Below are 23,164 nucleotides of genomic sequence, written 5' to 3'. Positions count from 1 at the left end.
GAACGTTGCTGCGAATTTCCGGTATAAACATCTAATAACACACATATACATGTTTCCCAACGCACGTAATGAGTTAAAGTAATATAACAAGAAGATTAATATGCATAATATTATTATTAAAAAGTTAACCAACTCGGTAAAAAAAACCGTTTTCCTTTGAATTAATAATTAAAACTATGTACATTAGAATTACATTTTCCGGAACAAAGAAGTTATTAATTTATTTCATAATATTTTCACCTTTCTCATCTCTTATTAACTGGAAATTATTTACCTCACGCGAATCCTTAGGGATCATATACAATAGCAATTATATTATATATCAGACAATGCGCCAGTAATTATATCTATCCAATTTTAATATAATTTTTTACAATTAATTAGAGAACAAAAAGATCAAAATTATTAATTACGTGATATATTTTTTTATATGTGTCGTGATGGTTATTGTAATTATAATGTCACTAAAAGTAAATTAGGTAAATTTAAATATATTTTAATATAATAAGCAATAACTAACCCAATCTAACATTCCCTTAAAATATACTATCATACTACATTACAATCATTTAATTTTATAAACGATAGAAAATATAATAATACTTAATATTATCTTAATACTACAGACCACAACGCGGATACAGCGACATAGATCATTTACTTAGTCAATAAAAGAAATAAAAAACCGTAATAATTGGAACATGTAAAATTGAAATCTTGAAAATTCATCGTCCTAAGCATTTTATGGAAATATGTTTCTATGTTTAGTGGTTGGCCCATAATGCAAATTTAAAAGATCCTTTTAGTACAATATATTGTATTTCCATCACATGCTATACATACTATTTTTATTATAAAAGAACAATAAATTATTTTACTACGAACAATATTTTATACAATTTTAAAAAAAGTTTTGGGATATAATAGCGGAGACGATATTTTTTATGGGTTTACACTTTTCACCTTGTCTCGAAGGGATAACATTATTTTTAGTTCCATACAACGGGATTGCTCGGAAAATAGACTACAATTTATTATTATTATTAAAACCGGGGATAAAACTTCTTTTTCTCGGTAATAAAAACAAAAACCTTAATTCAACCAATAAAACTAGCGACATAATCCTTATTTAATATGGGACATAAAACATATCAAATCGATATCACCTATTGTTTTACAGAAGACAACGATTTATTGAGTAACCAATTAGTTTATTTTATGGATGTTTTACAATTTCATTTCGACAATATTAACTCATACTACACTCTAAAACTAGTGTTCGTTTTATCGCCGACTTGTAATAAAACGTTTTACTAGTATTTATGTCTAAAACGATTAGTTTAAAGGGTAATTACACAAAAGTAATTGCATTGAAGTTTAAAAAAAAAACGCGTTTTCAATACAACATATTATAATATAGCAAATTGACAAAAGATATGTTCAACCTAACAGAAGATATGGTAAAGACAGAATACCAGTTATCAAACATTCTAGAACACGTATAGCGTCCAAAAAAATACAGCCCACAAAAAATGTGATTTAATTCAAATCTTAAATAATTAAATTAAAAATTATATAAGACTAAGAACAACTTTAGTCGAGTCACATAACAGATGGAAATCAGTAAAGTTAATTTTTTTAATATTTAATCCTATAACACAAACAAATATTTATACAATGGTTTCTATAATTCTGTTTATTCAACAGACTAGTGTCTTATATTTTCCGTTAGAAATTTTCGAATTTCGTTTTACATTGTTATTGACTTAACTGGTCATTAATCATAACAAAATGGGGTGTTAATAATTTCGATCTGAATAACGTGTATCAGTTTTTTTAATCTTTAACTCTGAGTGTCGCGAAAACTAACCAGCTAAATGACAATGTATTTTGTATTTTGTATTCCATCCAACATTTTTTTTTACCTGTTTATATGCTTTCATTGTTAGCGGAAATAATCTTAAAGAATGGTATGAGTTAAATTACTTTTTTTTTTTTTAAAGTGTACATTAACGTGAACTGCATAATATGTTATTTAAATGTTATTATATTTAGACAATATGATACGCTAAATATACAATTTATTGTGTTGTTGTATAAAAAAGAACTCGTTTTGGGAAAAAACACATTTATGAAAAAATGAAGCGACGGTATCAATTAAAATATTGTAATTAATTAAAAACCATTATCGTTCGACTTTCAATTATATTCGCCGCTGTACTAATTTACAATAATGGTTTGCCAAAGAGACGCTGCTGAATATATTTCATAAAATACTTCGTTAGTAGATATACTCATAACATTTATATACCTACAACATTTTAATGGTTTAGTGTTTACAATGAGAGTTGCTTCAAGCTACTTTTATTTATTATTACATTGCCGGAAGTCAATACTAACATTACCGAGGGCCAACTAAAGTTTATATATTTTAATTGGTTTCTTTAAAAAATAACTTACTATTGGGTATTATTATGTTTTTTTTTTTTTCTACAACCGCACGCAGTTAATGCAATATTAAACCCACGGCGGAAATAATAATAAAACGTTTTCCGTATTAATAATTATTTAAAGGATTCTCAAATGGAGTTGTCGTTATGAAAACGTCGTTGTCGTGGATTTATAAAGGCTGAAACTATTCTCAAACCATTGTAATGTAATGCAGTATTAATAATTTTGAATAATCGCGAACCACTTGGCGCACAGTAAGTCGCAGAATGTAAATCATTAGCGTTAATGAGCGTTTCATTGATATTTCCGCGCGTGCATGCTAACCGGATGATTTATGATCACTGCTGAAAAATACTAAATACGCCTAAACCGCGTTTCCACTTGAGCCCGCCAAGGCGGAATGTCGTGCACAACCAGTTAACCACGCACAGCAGCCTCCGGTTACAACAGCAGGACACAACTCCTTAAGTACCCCGGCGGCGCTTCCCACGAATCCGAATGTAACATTTTAATATTGTATACTGTAATTTTGCCGTCCAAGACGTTTGTGCGGTTTCCCGGACACCCTCGGCCGTAGACCGCACGCTCAAAGACATCATACTTTGTCTGTAGGACGACAACAGTTGCTCTAGATCCTTGGCCATAAAGAACTACCGCTGATTCGCTTCAGTTTTATTATGTACAGTAACGCGTGCTTGCGGTCAATTTTGAATAAAACAATATTAGTACTGTAATATTACTACAAAACCGTTGTCGGCCTGGGCAAGTATAAAGTGCCTTCACAAAATATATTATCAGTAGGCTCATAAGGGCGTAGGTGTTTAAGAAAATATGCTTAGATGCCGTAGGCATTAAGATCTTTTAGTTCGTTAAGTTCTATACTGATGTATTTTAATGCGCTTAAGTTGTCAGATTATCGGGTTCACTGAATGACGTTATACAATAGGTTCATGTAAATGTAAAAAAAAAAACGTTAAATAAACACCGTGAAAGTTCTTCTAATAATAACATTTATAACGTGATAATATAATAATAATATTAACATTAATTTTAACGAGTTTAAAAATTCTAAGAAATTGTATCAAAAGATAGTTACCAACAACGTGAAGTAGTTAAATAAAACACAAACAGTTTGAACAATATTAAAATGAAAAGATAAGAAATAGTTATATTATACGAGATTGATAAAAAGGACAATAATAATTGAAAGTAATGTTTATCATCATTTAAAAAAAACTATTGAGGGTTTTACAATTGCATTTTCTTGAAACACTTACTTTGAAAATCGAAATTATACACTACGTATACGGTATATTATTATGTTTTTACTGCGTGTGGTCGCAATGATCTTAGGCCTTTTAGTTACTTCATCATGGCACGACCCGGCTTATATAGATCCTTTTTTTTTATTTTTACCTTGCATTATTTTATTAAGCATTATTCAAATTTAAAGCTAACGTTAACCATTCGGACTTATAAGGTATCTAATAAAAAAGTAACTTGAAATATTGTAAAATATATACATATATATATTTTTTTAATGTTTTAATTAATTCCACTGATGAATACATTGCACGTTGAATGAAACGTAAAAACCTTATAATCATTTTAACACGTGCGATTATTTAAACAGAGTCATCGGGTCCAGAATAAAACCCACGAGACAAGCCATAATGGCATATCAGGGAACGGTAACGACCACTGTCGAGTCAGAAAAACATTTTTTTAGCCAGAAGAGAAGCTTTTACGTTTTTCCGATCACGTAGCCAGTTCTAAAATAAACACTTTCTATGTACACGCGCTTCGCCAGTTTTTACAAAATTATTCCAAGTACCGAATTACTAGACTGTATCACATTAAAAAATAAATAAATAAAACCCCTCTTTTATTATGCGTTAGGCGTATTATAATCCCACTACAAAACTCTAAGCGCATTAAAACCCATTCAATCATTTAGTGGTAAAATAAGAAATTTCTTTTTATAATAAAGGTAAAAAGCGAGTTTACTAATCACTGCTTTCATGCGATTTGAATAATTAAAATCATCTTCATTGACAATTTCAATGCAATCTGCTAGTACGAATGTATACGAAACAAAGTTTACAATTTTTTTTTTATAGTTAGAAATATAACACATTTTATGAATATTATCCAAAAATCAGGAGGGAGGTTTTTTATTTTTACTAGACACTTTAAACTGAAATATAACATTAATATTGATTAAAGTACAACTTTTTTTTTTAAACATACTCTACCCCCCCCCCCCCCAAACAGTAATTGTACTTATAGTGTTTAAAGGGGTGGAAGATGATTGATATTCTACAAATCAAGCCCTGAACATCTTTGAAAACATTTCAACGGCTTACCCATTGCGTCATAAAGGGTGGTAAACTAGTACTTGGAATGGTAATAAATAAACTAGACGGTTTAGTACACAAAAAAAAAAAAATGATCAAGTAAAACAAAGAAAACATTATTAGATGGTGATATGACGTTTTTCTATTTTATGAACAATGCCTTTGGCTAGGCCTGCTTAACTGCAAACCATAAGACTTCCATTGTCCTTCGATTCGGTTTAACATGACCAAGTTTTTATATTAAGCCATAAAATATTGGTTCGACGTTTAACTCTATGAAAACAATCCACTTTACTGCGTCAAACCCGACTTTGACTCACAAAACCCTCGTAAAATAGTTTGACATTAATTCGCAGAACCACTTATGACGTTTTACTACAGCCGTATCCAAACTGAACGGAGTACAAAAAAATATATAATGTTACACTAGAATGTTGTTAGTTTCCAAAAGGCGCCCGACCAATTTTGGTCGTGCAACGTTAGAGATATTTTTGAAACAAAAGCGTAAAAAATACATTGTTAATAGTTAGATGCGGTAAGGTCATTGAAATACCTATTTAAGGTTAGGGTATAGTCAACTAATCTATTTTTAAGGAGTAAATTTCGACTGTACTTTTATAAAAATGTCCTCTATCATTTTTTCCCAAGCACCTGCCGAGCAAGACAATTTGCATACTCAGTAAACGTTTAAAAAAAAAAAAAAACAATCATTCACGTCGAGTGACATATAGTGTAAGCCTTTTTTTAATATGTGTGCTGTCTAAGCATCAGCTTTCTTGCCTCATTATTTAAATGGAAAAAGAATAAAGCCACGGCCGTTCACTTTCAATTCATGAGCAAGAAAAACCTTATCGTCCCGGATTCATTTCTTTATACATTTCGGTAACGTAGCTTTATTTAATTTTTTTTCTTCTTCCATCGTCTCGGTTTTGTTATTAGACCGTTTAAATTGGTTATATACCGCAATACAGGTTTATTAGTTACCGAGGAGGCGGCGTATCCAGTCGACGAGGGATTGGCGTTTTAAAGAAATCCGAATGAATTAAGCTTTAATGCATTTATATGTACCTGTAAAACACGACCGGCTTCTGAAATAAAATAATTCTCGAACAGATTATTTTTGTTTTTTACACATTTTCAAATTTATAAATTAATTTATCGCGTTTTAGGTAGTGTATTTGAATAATTGTCTGTTTTCCAGAAATTGAATTGTTTATATTAAACACGGTAACAAAACTAACTCGAATGTAATACAATATTTGATATATATGTATATATATTTTTTTATAAAACATCACGTTTGGCTAACCCGTCTTTTGTAAACTAATTTATCGAATAAAATTGAATTTGACATGGGGTTCATGAAACGTATTTGGTATTCAGCTGGCTGACGTCAAGTCATCACGGCCGTCGAGTTATTTTTTTACAACACATTACGTTGTGTTGTACTACCCCTTTAGTGCTGTCCGCTAGGTTACACGCAATAAATATGTCATTTTCTAAACACACCAAGTATTCGGACACCAAAATACCACTATTGTATCAATAAACTGAACCCTTAAACCGCCACAGTGGAAAATTTCCGAGAAAATAATGGTAAAAATTATTTTACAATACTGTACCCCGAGAACAAACATCATTATATTTATTATCTGACATCGAGAGTTCTTTACAACCGCATCCTTGGGTTGTACCCGCACCCAAACCTACATTATGTTTAGGTCAGACATAGTTAAAGGACTCTCTCTGCCTCCCACTCTTTCTTCGAAACTAGTGAACAGTAACTTTGTCGTAGTTCAAAAGAGTAAACGCACGCTCGACCGGGTTGGGAAAAAGTTACTCGTGGTTTCCAAGTGCAAAGTAAACCTTAAGCGCGACGACAATAATTCAAAATACGCGCTATTTCCCACTTGGCCCGCATTTCTATCTGTTGGGACTACATACTCGCTAGAAATATATCCCCGTATGAGTATTATTTGTGCACCTAAGCACTACCAGATTGAGACATATAGCTTTGTGGGGCAAAGCTCATAAAAGTGTGGTTATGAACTAGGATAAATTATCGTGGTTTCGTTCACCACGCTATAATTCACGTTAAAAAAGACTTATATTTTCATCATAGTTTTTTTCGTATCATATAAACTTGAAACAAAGAACTCTGGAAAGTGAAAGTAATTCTATGGATTTCGAATATTTGTTGTAACTAACTGATTAAGGTACCGTTTAAAACTGCTATCAATGGTATTTAACTGTTTGAACAATCATGATCTATACAAATCGGATACGTCCACCTTGCGAATAAGCCAAAATGACAAGAACCATCAGACACCAATTTCGGTTACCCCCCATACTAAAAATCGGTTTATTACAAACAAAATAAATTAAAAGGTTGTTTTACAAGGATATAACTTAACGATTTAATATTTAATTATATATTGTATTTTTTAGACCATCACAAAAATCGTTTAGGCTTGTAAGATTATTAAACCACAGTACCTAAACCTTGTTATTATTTTCAGATTAAACACCAACTATAACATTGAAAGTAAGATCATATCTGTGAAATACATAATAGACTGTAATAATGGGATTTTGTAGGTTACCACCCAAAAGAGAAGTTAAAATATCGTTAGCGTTGAAACTCGTAAAACTTATATAATATCGTCACTTATTTAATAAATTATAATTGTTATTAACCGTAACAAATTCATTATAAATACACGGTCATTCAATCTTTTTTAAACTAAAAATAAATGATCACAGGAATATATTTTCGTATGCAGACTAGTATAAAATTGTTATTTCAAAAATTGCATAAAAATGTTTTAAGCATATTTGTTTGGCCAAAAATATTTAAATACTTAAATAATAGTGTTTTAATTTATTTTAAAAATACTTGTTTTGTGCTATATGTGTTACTGCTGTGGACTGTGGTGTAGAGCTACATATTCTGATTGTTTTATTTAAATGTTATGATAGAGTAGTCATAATGACATTTACTAAGAACCTATTTTAACAGCTTAAAAACATTTTTTCATAAATAAATTAAACGAAATCATCAAAAAAAACATTTAACAAAACTTTATAATTGCGCATACCATCACAGTAACAAAATTGAAGGGTGAAATATTAATTTGGAACGTTTTACGAATTCATCATTCTTTAACATATTTTTAAAGACTATATTGAACACTATATTGAAAAATAATAATCCATCTACTCGAATTATTATCGTAATGATACCAAGAAAAAATATACGATAACCGGAACTTATCGTAGCAAAGGCGACAGAAAGGAAGCTGTTGGATGCTAGTTCGGTGCCAGGTTCGATTATTGTACGCCAAAAGTGGAACGATACATGCAACGTGCGATATCTTAATAGATATCACCGAACTTCTCAAGTCGCCGACAACAAATCGGTTCCGGTGCGAACGGAATAACGTCGTTAGTAACGTTTTTATCAACAACAAAAGTACCCTTCCCTCGTAGCCGTTTACCTTTGCCGACCGAAAACTTTGGCGAAACTTGTTTGTAGATAATGAACACGCATATTTTGAGCTGTGCGCTGTACAACATAATCACACAATGGGAGACACCGTCGGTCGAGTCGAGTATAGAAAACGGGACGTCGTAAAGGGGTAAGTAAATATTATGTGAAAAAGCTTCACATAAACAACGGTGTCGAGATAGGACAGGGCGAGCGGCGACCCAGACAACGGCGGTGGCGGGGGGGTGAAACACCGAGGGGTAAGCGCGTGTATATATATATATATATATATTATATATATATACATATATGGCTGTTAAGAGAAAGAATGAAAAAACCGTCCTAGGGCATATCTCTTGCAGACCGTTGGCTGTACACCGCTGCAGCTGCTGCTGCTGCTGCTGCTGATGCTGGCCGGTCCGGGGTTTTGCGATAAACCTTTTTACGCGGCGAACAGGCGACGGCGGCAAACGGAGTTAAGTGCGTTTTGTACGGCACGTCTCCTCTCCTTGTTGCCGCCGCCGCATTCTCTTCTTTATCTCGACCCGGGCTCTAACAAATTTCGGTAGCGCATAAAACGTCTTGGTCGCCGTCATAAAATCTAATAGCCGTCCCTTTAATCTACCCACTGCGCCCGCTCCTCCCCTCTTCAGCCGCCCCCTCGCCGAGTACCGCGTGCAACCCCCCCAAAGTGGTAAAAACGTCGGAGAAACGTTATGTGTTCACGCAATGCCTACGCCGTGTATACACATTGAATACAGTATGCACACAACTAGGTGGAAACCACAAGGAAAAAAAACCGATTGCAGGTTAAACGTCGATCGCGTTTTATATATATACAGTGGCGGCGTGCTATTGCTGCGGGGACCGGGTATAAAAAATGAGTATATTATCTAGATAGTGTAATATCTTGCTGTTAAAAACAACGGAAAAGAAATGTCCGAAAACTGAACAAACATTTTTATTACTCGATTGACACTATTTGTTATTCAATTTGAAACCGCTTCAACATAAAAAAAAAAGTGCCGAACTTTACGACAAATATCATATATGTATATATATATTAAAATAAGGTTGTCAGTTAAGAATTTTTAAATTGAATTTATTCAAAAAGCATATAAAACGAATAATTTTGTGATAGAAAATTTTAAATTCAAATATCATATAATATGATTTTTTTTAACTTCGGTGTCTCATGCTCTCAGTACCGAGCTAAATTTCTAAGTACATCCAATAAAATTCGCAGTTGATTTAACAAAATCTTAAATAATCAAAGATTTTTTTTTTATGTACTTTTGATAGTAGGTAGAGAATGCATTTTATAGGTAAATGATAAAATGTTGTTCGTTTTTCAAATTTAATTTTAATTTTGTAAAATGTACTAAGCCAATTTCTTATGGTAAATATTGAATTTATTGTTTTAATTGTTTTTTTGTTAAATTATTGAAATATTTCTTATTTTAATTAATGTTATTGCTAAAAATGTATAAATTTATATTTTTGATTTTACATTTTATATTTGGTTCAGTGAATAGACGAAACACATCTATGAAAGTTTTTGCAGCTTTGAATCGAGACGTGGATATTCTACATTTCAAGATTTTTCTGGTCTTCCGGCGTATCCGTTTTTTTATTAAATTAAACCAAATGACGCGTATGTAATCTCAGTACTCTGGACAAGGAAATTGGAGCACATATAGTTTCCAAGTACCACGGTGATATATTATTTCCCTTTTGTAAGATCAAAGTTAAACCAAGATGGTGAAAACTAAGTTATGGACAAAATATAAAACGTAACGTCGACGACTGATTAAAGAGAAAAACAAATTAAATTAAATGTCAAGCGATCGCAAATCAACTCGCTGCGTTTTTTTCTATTTTGCCATCAACTTCAATATTACATCTGTTTTATGATTGGTGAACTATAGTAGTAACAAACAAATTGTTTGCTCAGTAAATTATAGTACAACATAAACGCATTAACTTATTAAATAATTTAACAGCTTCATTTTAAATATATTAAACTTTAATGTAAGTAATATAAACGTTAGTTAATTTATAAAATGTCTTGTACTCGCGTAATTTCCTTATTTAAAAAAATAATATACATAAAAAAATAATTATTATTTCATTGTAATTTTTATACATTATTTATTTATAAAAAAAACATCATCCATGTTATACATAGCATGTGAAGTTATTAATAATTAATTTACAATTAAGACTCGAGTAGTATTAAGCTTTCGCGTTTATTATAACTATAGGGATTTAACCCTTTAAGTCATAGTGGTATTATATTGAAACCACCTTTTAAATATTTTTTTGGGGGTTGTGAATTATAGAATCTTATTGAAACCACCATTAAAATAATTTGAAAAAATGAAAACAAATCTCAAAGGGTTAACAAAACTGACGAAACGTTACATAAAATGGTATAAATCCTTATTAAAAAAATTGTATTTGCCTAATTTGTTTACAGATACTCATATGACAAATTATTATTATTATATCTACATTTCCATTGCTCTGTAGCCAAATGCTGCATATATTTATTAGAAGTCAAATGACAGATATTCATTCTATATATTATATATTAATACCTTGGTGTAATAAGACTATACTATTGAAACCGCATTGAATTCTAAACGTTTCCGAGGAGTAACGGGTTATAGTGGTTAAGCATCTTAAATCTTATAAGACAACGCAAATTAATAGCAAAACCCATGATTAATTTCTTAATTATTTCAAGCGAATATGTGCATTCAATCGACGACAACATAGTTGAAATGAATAATTGTGTTGCGGCACTGGAGGAGAGAATAAATTTACTGTTATCCTATACATAAATACATTGTATTAATTTATCACACAGGAAATCGTTTTCGTCGAGTAACAATTATCTTAGGCGTAAATTCATTACGGGAGTATTATGATAATTCGGGTATAAGGCTTAATACACGGCCCAAGTAGGAATCGATCAAATTAACGCGGGATGACGTTAATGATGCAACACTAATTCACACTATGCCCGTGTCTTACACGTCCTGCGTGCGGGTACTGGGACCTGGGTTTATAATATTATGTACATAATATTTTAATAACGACGGTGTATAAACGCGAGACGGCCAAGTGAAAGGGGAGATCAATCAAGAACCGAGAGAAGGATGCATTATACGATTTCGATGAGATCGGTATCGTCGGATTTCGAGTGCCTCGAACTCGGCGTATACATTTTTATTACCGTTAATTAAATCTGTAAAATAAAAAAAAACCTTACCCAGAGAAGTGAATCCTTCGCGACACTGCGTTTTTTATCGAGTATTTACGATTTCGCCACTTTATTGTGTACACAAAAACGATAACAATAACAATACAAAGCGACCGTGCTGCGCCGAAATAACGGATAAAAAATGCGAGTATAGTAGCGGTTGCGGCCGTAAAACTTTGCCCGAGCTCATTACAGGCCTTATGACCTACCTCCCCCCTCCCACCTGCCCACCCTGTTTAGTAGAAGCGCTGTAGGTGAAGAACTTAACGTGCTCGAAACTTGCATACGTCTCTCCTGGGAAATGTATAAACTTCATCGCTTTTCTTAATTAACCTTTTACATTTTCATAACGGCGACCGGCCTAACCCTAGACCGGAATCCGACCTTAATTGAAGGACGCGATTTTAATGTGTTGGACCAACGCACGATCGCGTCCATAGTAATTGATACGCACAATAGCTGCGGGTGACCTGGCACGACGCCAGATCGGTCTAGGGCCAAGTAAATGACATGTGACAAAGTCAACACTAAACGACGGCGCTAAGAAGATTGCGTTATGACGAGGAAGAGAAGGGTCGTCGGTGTTCGAAGATGACAACACCGAATAGTTTGTAACCGCGTGTGGGGTAAAACGGCAACAAAACTAATCTTGAACTAAACCGGAAAAAAAAAATCCAGTGATATTTTTTTCACGACATAAATAAATACAGTTTAATTTGAGCGCAACACCTCAATACAACACAATACACATATAGAAAACAATAAATTCTATGTTTCGTTATAATGTTAAAACATATTATTACATGCTATTTTCCTATGGAAATTGTTTGTTAAGTAAATAACCAAGAGAAATGTACCTTTTTGGGTATAGAAATATTGAAAATGGTAGTGTGATTTGACGGTTATATATTTAAATTGTACGTGTAAGTTTGTCAAAACAACGCAAGTTACCCCAATATCAACTAATACTTTGTAAACGTTGCACGTATGTAATGTCTTTACATACCTACACATTATATGACATATTATCCAAGTGGAATGACCCTTTCAAATGCGAAAATCCAGTCCAAAATATCAATTATATTTTCAAAAATCTATATAAAGCCGAATACACCAATTATTTTGAATAAATGACCAATACATATTATTATGTATTAGATTTAAATTTACAATATTGATTTGAAATTAGAAATTTGATAAAGGAAATTATGTATTTATATTATATTATAACATATTCTAACAACGATCTATATACCAGTGATAAATTTAGGGGATAAGGCGACCTCACCCTTCTAATTATTCCAACCTTTATTTGTAATTGTTGCCATAATAGGCTATGCAAACTTAATATGTATAATTATAAAGTCTCTTGAGGGTTCTTACTTAGTATGCATTTGTATTTTAGATTGTCAATAAAATTGTACGTACCTGTACTTCGTGAACGAGTTCTTGGTCGTCCAACAGCACAATCTTGCAGTGGTGTGTCCGGGCACTGGTGCAAAAGCAACCCATGGTAGCCGTCGTTATTAAATTCTCGGATGACACTACAAGAAAAAAAAACTTTTAATATTGCGCCGGAAAAAGTTTTGTCAGATGATAAACATATATGGATGGATATTATTTGTAAATGGAAAATCATTACTGGTCGTCCATGCGCTGTCCTTTGAGCTAAAACCATATTATTCTCAACGAGATTTATTGCAAAACTTATCTACTAGGCAAGCGCTTGAAAAAATAAATTAAACAAAACTCCACCCCTTGCCCCCTCTAATAGCGTATAGGCCCCGTTTGTAGGAGTAATATTTTTATTTGTTAGCGAAACATACGGCGGCATGCCTACAATATCTTAATGACACTTTTTAAGGATACTAAGCGCACACATACATAACGGCACAGACACACGAGCGCACACAACATTTATCTATCTTTGGTATGATATAAATAGTAGTTTTTGTTTTGAAACAAAACTCCGTAGCCGCCATCGTTTGGCGGCAGACAAAATTATAGGCTAGCCGTTTTAATAAAACAATTTTTTTTCCATATCGCGTACAAGTAGGCCGTTTGTTAGGACAGAGGAGTGGCGTTCGATTAGGCAGGATTTTTATGTAACTCGCCGCAATTTCCCATGCGACCGGACGGACGGAATGCAATCCAGAGGATATTGTCCCTGGAGAATTTTGCCAAGGAAGGAATGTAGCAGTGGAAGCCGTTACAACTTAACCCGCGTGGGATGTTGTCCAAAACATTCGGTCGTAAATGCGATTTACGCGAAATACCCCAAAGTTTTACACGCCGTATCGTCAAGCGCCAAGATAGGACCGAGAAAAAATAATAATACATGTCGAGTAGTAACAGTGCGTACATAGATCAACGGCCGGAAACAAAGTCGAACGGAAAAAAAATCCTTTTCGGCGAACTAACTCGAAAAAAAAATAAAAATAACAACCCGGTCTCCTTAGAGACAAATCATATTATTTATACAATCCTGATACGTCATCAAAATCCGCACTTCTTCCATAGGCTCGTATTACTCATACAACAGAAGTTTCCCGGTATACTATGGCAGTAATAAACGTCAAAAATAGTATATTGCTAATTAATATTGGATCTGTAACAATAATATTATCACTCTAACGAAAAACGACCCAAGAGGAATAAACAACATTTTACTGGTACCTAAAAGAAATGGTCGCGTTGAACGAGATTCAATAACCGAATCGTTTTCTTCTTCTTCTCTTATCCCATATAAATCTATCATCGTTTTTTTATTTACTGCACAAATCTTCATCTCTTTTTTTGTGTTATTCGCCTAGTTCTTTATTTGTCTACTTTTTCCTATACCTCTACACTAATGACTAATCTCTCAAACTCTTCTCAAACACCCGTGTTGCCTCTTTCCATTTCGTTTGAAATCGTAATTGGACAGATTGATGGAAAGATTGTCTATTCTGAAGTCACAGAGTAGGCTAAGAAAATAAACGATATAATAAAATGAACAGCCCACGTTCACGGTTTGATAACTAAGATTGTTAAAATTACGAGAAAGTTTTCATCAGAGTAAATTGTTTTACAGAGTCTTTTATCTGTTCGGTATACAATGACATTTATAACTATATAAATAGACTGTTTTCATGGGTAAGACTTTTTAGCTTGTATCACTGTTGTTTTATCAGACTATTGAATTATATAAAAATATACGAGTACAATGAAGTTAAAAAAAAAATACTTTTTTCCCTTGTCTTCTTAAAATTAAACAAAACTAATATTCTATTTCAAATCATAATAATCCAAAGAAAAATAATTGAATCATTTTTTTTTTGTATTAACTATAAATGATAGTTTACCAGATTTCCAGCTAATAATTAATTGAATATTTTTTTTATAAAAACCTGTACACTTAGGTCTCATTTAAGATTAATATACTTTAGGTACAAAAACCGTATATATACGCGAATAGTAGTTCTTGAGTTGAACTCCACAAGAATTATAGTTTATATTTTACATCATTATTCTTGAAGTAATTATAGAGATTTTCTTTTCGATCGCATAACATGCAAATAATAATTGCACACGTACCTATAGCTTTATAAATAAATAATAATCCCCTAAGCGCCCATGGTATATTTAGTACTTTTTTTTTTATTATAGTAATTAAATTAACAGTATAGAACATTATACAATATTATTATGTATTAATCCACCGATCGTGTATAATAACAGAGTAGTCCTAACATCCCAAAAAAGATCTTAGGGGAAGGGGATTGAAAAATACTATAATCGGGCTTAATTGAACGCTACAGAGAACACGACAACAACAGACAACGGAATAAATAAGATTTTGGCTAGAGCGCCATTTAGTTAAGAGGGACAAGAAAAAACAATAAACATACAAGTACTATTATACAACTTGGGATTGATTTAAATTTACTTGCCGCTAGAAAGAGCACGTTTTGTTAAAATATTTTATAGAAACAAATGCGAATACTAAAATAACATGTTAGTAGACAAGTATTCTCAGTTTTGTGATTTTAAGGCAATTCCACTAAATATTAGCAATTTAAATTATGAGATTTTATGAGATTCCTTCTTAGAAATCTTCCTTAACAATAAATTTGTATATATTTAATATATAATTTTATGAATAAAATAATTTTGTTTATCATTAAAATCATTTTAGATTCCATAAAAACGAAAGATAAAAATAGTGTTTACTTTTTGCCCGGGTCTTGTACAATAATCGGTAGAGACCGTTTGACGGCACGGTTCATTTGCATGACATACAACGGTGTTAACATTATTACAAATATTATACTACATTATTATTATTATTATTATTATATTAGACAGCGTGTATGGGTATGGCGGCAGCGGGGACGTCCGTCCGCGTTCTTCAATAAAATTATGCTAAACCGTACACGGTAAACGGTACGTTATTGTTGTTTGCATTTCAAATCGACAACACTACTATTATTATTAGTAGAGACGGTACGGAACACGAGGATATAAAGTATATTTTAATATCGCACGCTCTACTTGCTCGTCTTACCTATCTAACTAGCAACGAGCCTGCGGGGTTTCGGCCGCTGGCAGTGGCGGAACCAATCGAGTTGCCGACAAGACCCATGTCAAACGGTTTGCTGTCCATTATATTCCCGCCGCCTGTAGTCTACTGCCTGTACAGTTATATATAGCTGGCAAAGCAGCAAAGGGCTGTTGAGACTATAATTACGCATGTACGTCGTTTTGATGCCTTTTAATCGTCCACGCGAAGGAGTAGGGTGTTGTTTAAACACAACAAATATATGTATACAATCCAAAATGTTGTTAACACCTCTATAGGTAACAGTTACGACATCTTTGAACGTTGACCACGACAAGTGGAAAACACGAGACAAGAGATATTTAATATACCACAAGCTTAAAATGTTAGCGGCCAGATACTATGAATAACCTGATGTCATTTATAACATGTATACAATACGTACAAAGAAAAATGCACGAATTTAATACGTTTTTAAAAATTAATAATAATATAGTTGTAATATGATTTCCTATTTTTAATAACAAGTATAAAATATAAACAATTTGTATTAAGAAAAATCACTCAGCCAAATTATTGGTGTAGATAAGCATCCCTGAACCTTAATCAGGGGAGTGGGAAAAATATGTTAATAATTTACAAAGATTATATTGTACATGAATGAAAAAAACCAAGATTAACAAAATGATTGCGTTGGAGGCGATGGGAGAATAATTATAAATCAATCAATATATTTGTTTAAATTTATTTATTAAACTAAACACCTAATCCGCTTAAACACACGAAGTCAAATCGAAATTATATTAAGTTAGTAATTAATACAAATATATAAATTGAAAATAATATTAAAACAGAAAAATATTACGTTACACCATGGAACGTTAGATTGAATAATACTCTTGGTAAATATTTTCTAAAAGTTGTTGAACCAAATTTTTATTTAAATAGCTTTTCTCAATGCCTACTAAACAAGAAGTAACTCCAGTAAAATATGTACATCAAGTACTAATCGTTACATTATAGTTTTTTTTACATCGCGTAGGCTGTATCCGTTTTATTATTATTATATTTTTTTCTTATACATATATTTTTACTACTGTTGTTGGAGCAGCGAGACCCTTTAAACGACTCGACAGCGTATCGACTACAATATGTTCTGAACCTTTCCACAAACAATACCAACGATATGACTTGCCACATAATATTTTATATATATGTATACAGTATATATATATGCAAGTGAAATATGCATCCCTGTGCGGCCGTCAGTTAAGTAATACTTTATTCACCATATCTACTTTCCCACTTACTATTTACACATAAATATAATATATTGTATATTTGTACGTGTACATGAACTAAAGGCTACAATGTATAAAAATTACTGGATAACCATGGATATGTTTTTATAATAAAAAAATGTTCCTTATTTATCTATTTTATCAACGGCCACAAAAAAAAAATTAATTAATATTTAATTTTGGGGATTTTATAAAAAAATATTTTTAAAAGAAAGTTGAATTCATTAGATAGTAATGAAATTACAAAACATAATGATTTACTATTCTTCAAACTACTTTAATATTAGTTAGTGCCTACACTCATGGTTAAGTTTTCATACCTCATACACACCAAGCTTAATGACTAAAAATGAATTAATACGATTTCTTTTTAATTAAAAAAAAAAAAGTCTGGTATGAAGTTATTTACACCTACGCTATAGGTATGTATAACATAATTACAAATTTAATAAAAAGGTAATTTAGCGGCGCACAACACTTCATACTTTGCTCTAAACGAGAAAATAATATCTAACTTTATCGATAAAGAACTCTGCTTATATAAATTTCAGCGGTTTCAACAATCCCCAATAAATTTTCAAAAACTATAATTTATGTAAAACTGTAAACAAAAACATATTATCAGACAGATCGAAATAGGCATACATTTTTTAATTCGGTGTTCAATGGTCACTCAAAAAAAGTAACTCTACAAAGACAAAATGTCATTACACCAAACATTATCTGAAAAAAAAAATTAGCTCAGTAAACTATTAGCCCGTTGTAGTAAATGGTTGAGTCGGTCACTGGTTTGGAGGTGATCATTTGTGGTTTGTGTGCATTAATATATTTTAAAACGCTAGAAACCACGAGTAGTAAAGCAGTTGCGGATCTGAGGGTCATAAATCTTATTTATTACACTAATTATCGATTTTCAACTATGCATTTTTTATGCTATCACAAAACTCTCACATTCATTACCAACTATTGTTCAGATAATATGTCCGAGCCCAGTTCACTGCCCTCGAACTGACTGGCAACTTTTTAACAGTTTAACGTTATCTTTCTAAAATCGTAGGAAGTAATATTTTCATTTGGCTTGGATTCTTCATAGAAATAGCGCGACAAAATATAACAATTAACCAATTGGTATCAAATTTAATCACTGTTTAAAGTACACTATAATAGACGATTATTATACTCGATTATGAACGAATGTGATTTGTGTTTGATACAAGTTACAATTATCATCCATTGTTTCGCTTCAGTTGGTATTGTGATTAAAGTTAAACCGTTACAAAACAAATGGGCTCACTATAAAATAACTGAAAACCAACTAAATGCATCGTATTTTTCCATAAAGTTGGAACCGCATTCGACCATTAACAACAAATTCAAAGAATTTGTCAGTCGGGTTCAGATGATAATCACAAAATTTGTAAAGATAGTTTTATATAGTAAGACCCTAACAGACCAAGACATTTTATTTTTTCAAATCTTGTTTACCATCGTGTGGCTTCGGTCTAGTAAATACATATTTTTTGTGTTTTATTAAATTATTTAAAACATTAACATCAGCTAATGAAAAAAAAGATACAATGCAATTTAAAAATTTCTACACATTTTCATTTAATTACAAAAATTAACGCAATTGGCCCATACTTATATTTAACCCCAAACCTCGTTAGTGACAACCATTTGTTTTTTTAATTATATTTTGATACACATGTGTATTAGCCAATTTTTAGCTTGAATCTCGAATGGAATACGTTCATGTTGTTGTATTTTTACGATTGACGATTTTATCAAGCATAAAAAACATATAATGTACTTAATTCCGATTACGTTATTTCAAGACAATACCTGTAAAAATCGAACCGTTTAAGTATATTATTTTGTACAGCATGAAACGTTTTGACACGGTCATTCATGATCATCATTATCCTATCGTAATAATTGTAGTCGCAGCACGATTTGGTCTCGCTTGACGATATCTTAAAGATAAACAGCTTATTGGACGTTTCAACATTTTTTGCGACCGCGTTACGATTTTCATTTACAGCTTAAATCGTTTGTTTTGTCTATTCACTCCATCTCACCTCACTTTCAAGTTTTTATGTACACAATAATAAATAAACTGGTCCGATGAGAACGACGGCGCGGCAGTATTTATAAATCGTATATTCCTTCCGCCTCTCCGCGGCGCTCACAACCACCACCGCCCCACCGGAGAGAGGTCGACAACCTGTTTTTTTTTTTTATCATTATCATGTTATCGGACCGTCGTCGGCGCTGGCTGTGAAGAGAGGTCAAGACCACCACTGCACAATATATACATAATTTAATACGTATAGGCGGCGACAACGCGGCTAATTTCCCCTCGTCTGTCGTATGTCCCAACGAGTAAGGAGAATAAAAAAAAAACAATAGTATCGTTATCAAAATAATATCGCCGCCCCGGACGTGACTATACCGGCTAATTCGACAATCGCGATAATTATTACAAATAATAATTATTATGAATACACCGCGGTCGTCGACTAAGTATACAACAAACACAAACGTACATTGTGTGTTTGCATTGTTTGCATACACACTCGGCTAATTCGATTGGTATCGTCATACTGTACAACTCAGAGGGGCCGCCCCTCACACACGTCGCATTATTACCAAATATATAATATATACATGTGTGTGTGTGTGGTATCAGCGTAAGGGACATAAACATTGTAGTAGGCTGGCAACACTACCACAAAAGCGCGAGCACACACATATTACACACACAGAGAGACCGACAGCTGTATGTGCCCATGTAATGTGTAATATCATATAAACGCTTCGATTCGGATGTAGAGACTATCGCCGCCTGCCAATTTCCGTTATTGTTAAACCCGCAAATTCAATCTGATAAATTGAAACCGTCGTTTTTCCGTGTTTATCCGCAGAAGCTGCGCCGTCACCGTCAAACTATTTCATAGACTATTGACAAAAAGCTCTCGAAGAAAATATAGTTTTCCGTCACAGTCTTTTTTGGCCTCTCCCGTATAAACTATCAAAACAAACTCAACAGAAACATGCCCGTGTAGTCGATGTTAATTTTGAGAAATTCTGCAAGTTATAAAATCGATTACTCACCCCCCCCCCCTTTTTTTAAGGGACTTGTAGACAATATATTTGCAAAGAGTTAGAACGCAGTAAAAACAAACTAAACCTTTTTACTGATATATAGACCCATTATTATGATAAAAGTTATTAGTGAAATATTACTTTATTATTGGGCGTAGATTACTTTGTCGATCGTTATTCAACCGTGTTTCTTGTTGTACCATCGAAATTCTAATTGAAGAAGCATCACACCCGTGAAACGTCTCCGGAAATCCAACAATAACGTTTTGTGAATTTTTAAGAGTAAATAAATTATCACCGCACAATATACATTTTGTATTGTCTATAATAATGTAATTTTAATGTATTCAAACCGAGAGATTTGCAGCGCGCATCCACTTCATTTCATTAAGTATATAATATAATTATTCCTGTTGAACACACAACCGTGTGAGAAGAATGGTATAATACTTTGCCGTAACCCGACTATACTCTCAGATATAATATCAAGTCTGATATGTATTCGCTCATTAATGTGCGCCGCTTGAATTTGTAAATTATACTTAATCGGACACCTTCGGCTAAACTTGGATCATAATAGGCATGTCCTCACGCTATGCAAAACACGTTAATTTGCATAAAATCTGTGGTGTATCTACAAATTGTAACCCGTGTAATTACATATATATATTCGAGCTTTGTGAATTTTCATTAAACAGAAACGGGTTCTCGTGGGGCAACCGAGAATCTCCCCCAGGTACATTATATAATATATACAGACTTCAAGGAGTCTTTGTATTTGCTACGATGACCAAACACAAACTAATCAACATATAAATAAACACATCGCCAACAGTAGAATTTGAAATATCTGTCTAACTCGTGCGTATCGACACTAACGAGGTAAATTAATGTGACCCTGGTCATAAGGTTTCTGAGTATTTCAGATAGTTGAATCTCTACAATTAGGTTGTAAAAAAAAAAATGTGGGTTATTTAATATGCATATTGTCTATACTACGGTCTACGAGGTAATATAGGCCAGAGGGTAAAGAGAATATTAATTACCACAGAATTCAGAGGGTAGGCCAGAGAACGCATAGGAGTATCTGATTATATAATATGATAACAATAACTAAATTATTACTAAACATACACATTTTCAACACTACATTTTTTTAGTACCAAAAAGAGTCGAGAAAACTCGACTGGAAGAATGGAGTGGAAGTTTAGTGCGGGGAGGACTAGAAGTCATGACGGTACAGACCTTCTAGTCAATGGAGAATTGGAAATACACAATCTCAAATCTCAATTCTCTTGTCGTCGCTCATTAGCTTTCTAATTAAAACTCACCATCTGAATGAATAATTGTTAATCATTATCGGTTCGGGTGACGATTTCCCTACGGCAAATGTATGAATGCGCGACGTATGAACAGTAAGTAGAAGTGACAATGTTTGTAACCTTGTGGCAAATGTTACTTTTTTTTTTTTCTCGGAGATGTCACACAGTTTTATAACGCAAACTTCCTCCAACCTAGACGCCCTCAACAGTCCGCCGAGTTGGGTTTTTTATTTCACCTTCTCGATAATGCGCACGACAAACATTTCCGGTGCAGTTTTTGCATACGCCCATTGCGCGTAATTCGTTCTGAACAACATCAATTAAAGCAATGCTCCCCCCCCCCCAAAAAAAAAAAAACCTGGCTCATTGGAAATAATCGGTTTCGTCGGTGGCGGCGGCGGCGGATTAATACTCGGCCAGCGTGTTTGCATTGTGAGCCGGTCACGTATCTCGGAAACGTCACGATTCCCAAACCGTCATATCACGCGCCACGCTAGCCCAACTCGGAGCTCTTGACCTCCAACGGCCATTGTTCGCGTTTGTACACACCGACGGGTGTATCGTATCAATGTGTACACAATATTACCACCTATACGGTCGCACTGTTACGGTATAAGTTCGGCCGTTACATAAAATTATTGCCATTGTTGTTACCTACTAGTGCTTGTTTGATGATAGATGCGGCGGAGTTTACACGCGGCGGGTAAATTCCGGTGGAATAAGACAAACGAGAGGGAGAGACATCGCTAAATTATCTTGTTCCGGTGTACCGTGTGTGTGTGAAGAAAAGACGGGTTTCCTATTCCGGACGATGATGATGATGATGATGATAATAGTGACGTCCAAGTGCCGGGCATCGTCAGCAGGCAGGTGGATAGGCCGGCGTCGGCGGGACCCCGGGGGCACCTGTTCTGCGCTCTCCGGGTCATCCTATTAACGAGTTTACTGCAGCGTGCACATCACAAAAGGCTAAAAATAATTTTTTTTAAAAAAATCGTATTCGACAAAACAAACGCCGTATAGCCTATTGAAAAACGATTGACTCTAAAAGGAAGATTTTCGTGAGTCTAGACGACTAACACGAAATCTTGGGTTAAGAGAAACGCCAGCGTTTGATAAAACCGGTTTAATGTGACCTTTTATTCTGCAAACGTAACAATTCACTGGTCAATGCTATTAATGGCTTTCTAAAAACTGTCTTTGAGACACATTAAGAGCGCGTCAAAATGAAATGCGTTGTTTTTGTCTGCCACGTTTGAAATATAATAAAAAAACCACTCACAGCACTTATAAGTTATAATATCAGACTTTCTTGTTAGATTTATAGAAAAAT

At 33.2% G+C, this 23,164-nt stretch overlaps 1 protein-coding gene across 2 annotated transcripts in view; it reads right to left on the bottom strand.

Annotated features, from left to right (window-relative positions):
* The window catches only part of LOC126834260 (band 4.1-like protein 4), a 105,208-nt gene that overhangs the window by 70,285 nt on the left and 11,759 nt on the right, over positions 1–23,164 (bottom strand). For both annotated transcript variants that reach the window (XM_050566053.1, XM_050566054.1), the window contains exon 2: positions 12,992–13,107. In XM_050566053.1, the coding sequence (XP_050422010.1) occupies positions 12,992–13,075 (84 nt within the window). In that variant the 5' untranslated portion in view covers positions 13,076–13,107. The remainder of the gene's footprint in view (positions 1–12,991; positions 13,108–23,164) is intronic.

This window comes from Adelges cooleyi, unplaced genomic scaffold (assembly GCF_023614345.1).
Source record: "Adelges cooleyi isolate 19-005CV unplaced genomic scaffold, UGA_ACOO_1.1 ACOO_flye_CR_arks_rails_tigmint_CR_PRNA_21, whole genome shotgun sequence".
Classification (NCBI taxonomy): Eukaryota; Metazoa; Arthropoda; class Insecta; order Hemiptera; family Adelgidae; genus Adelges; species Adelges cooleyi.
This window is presented reverse-complemented; position numbering and strand designations above follow the sequence as displayed.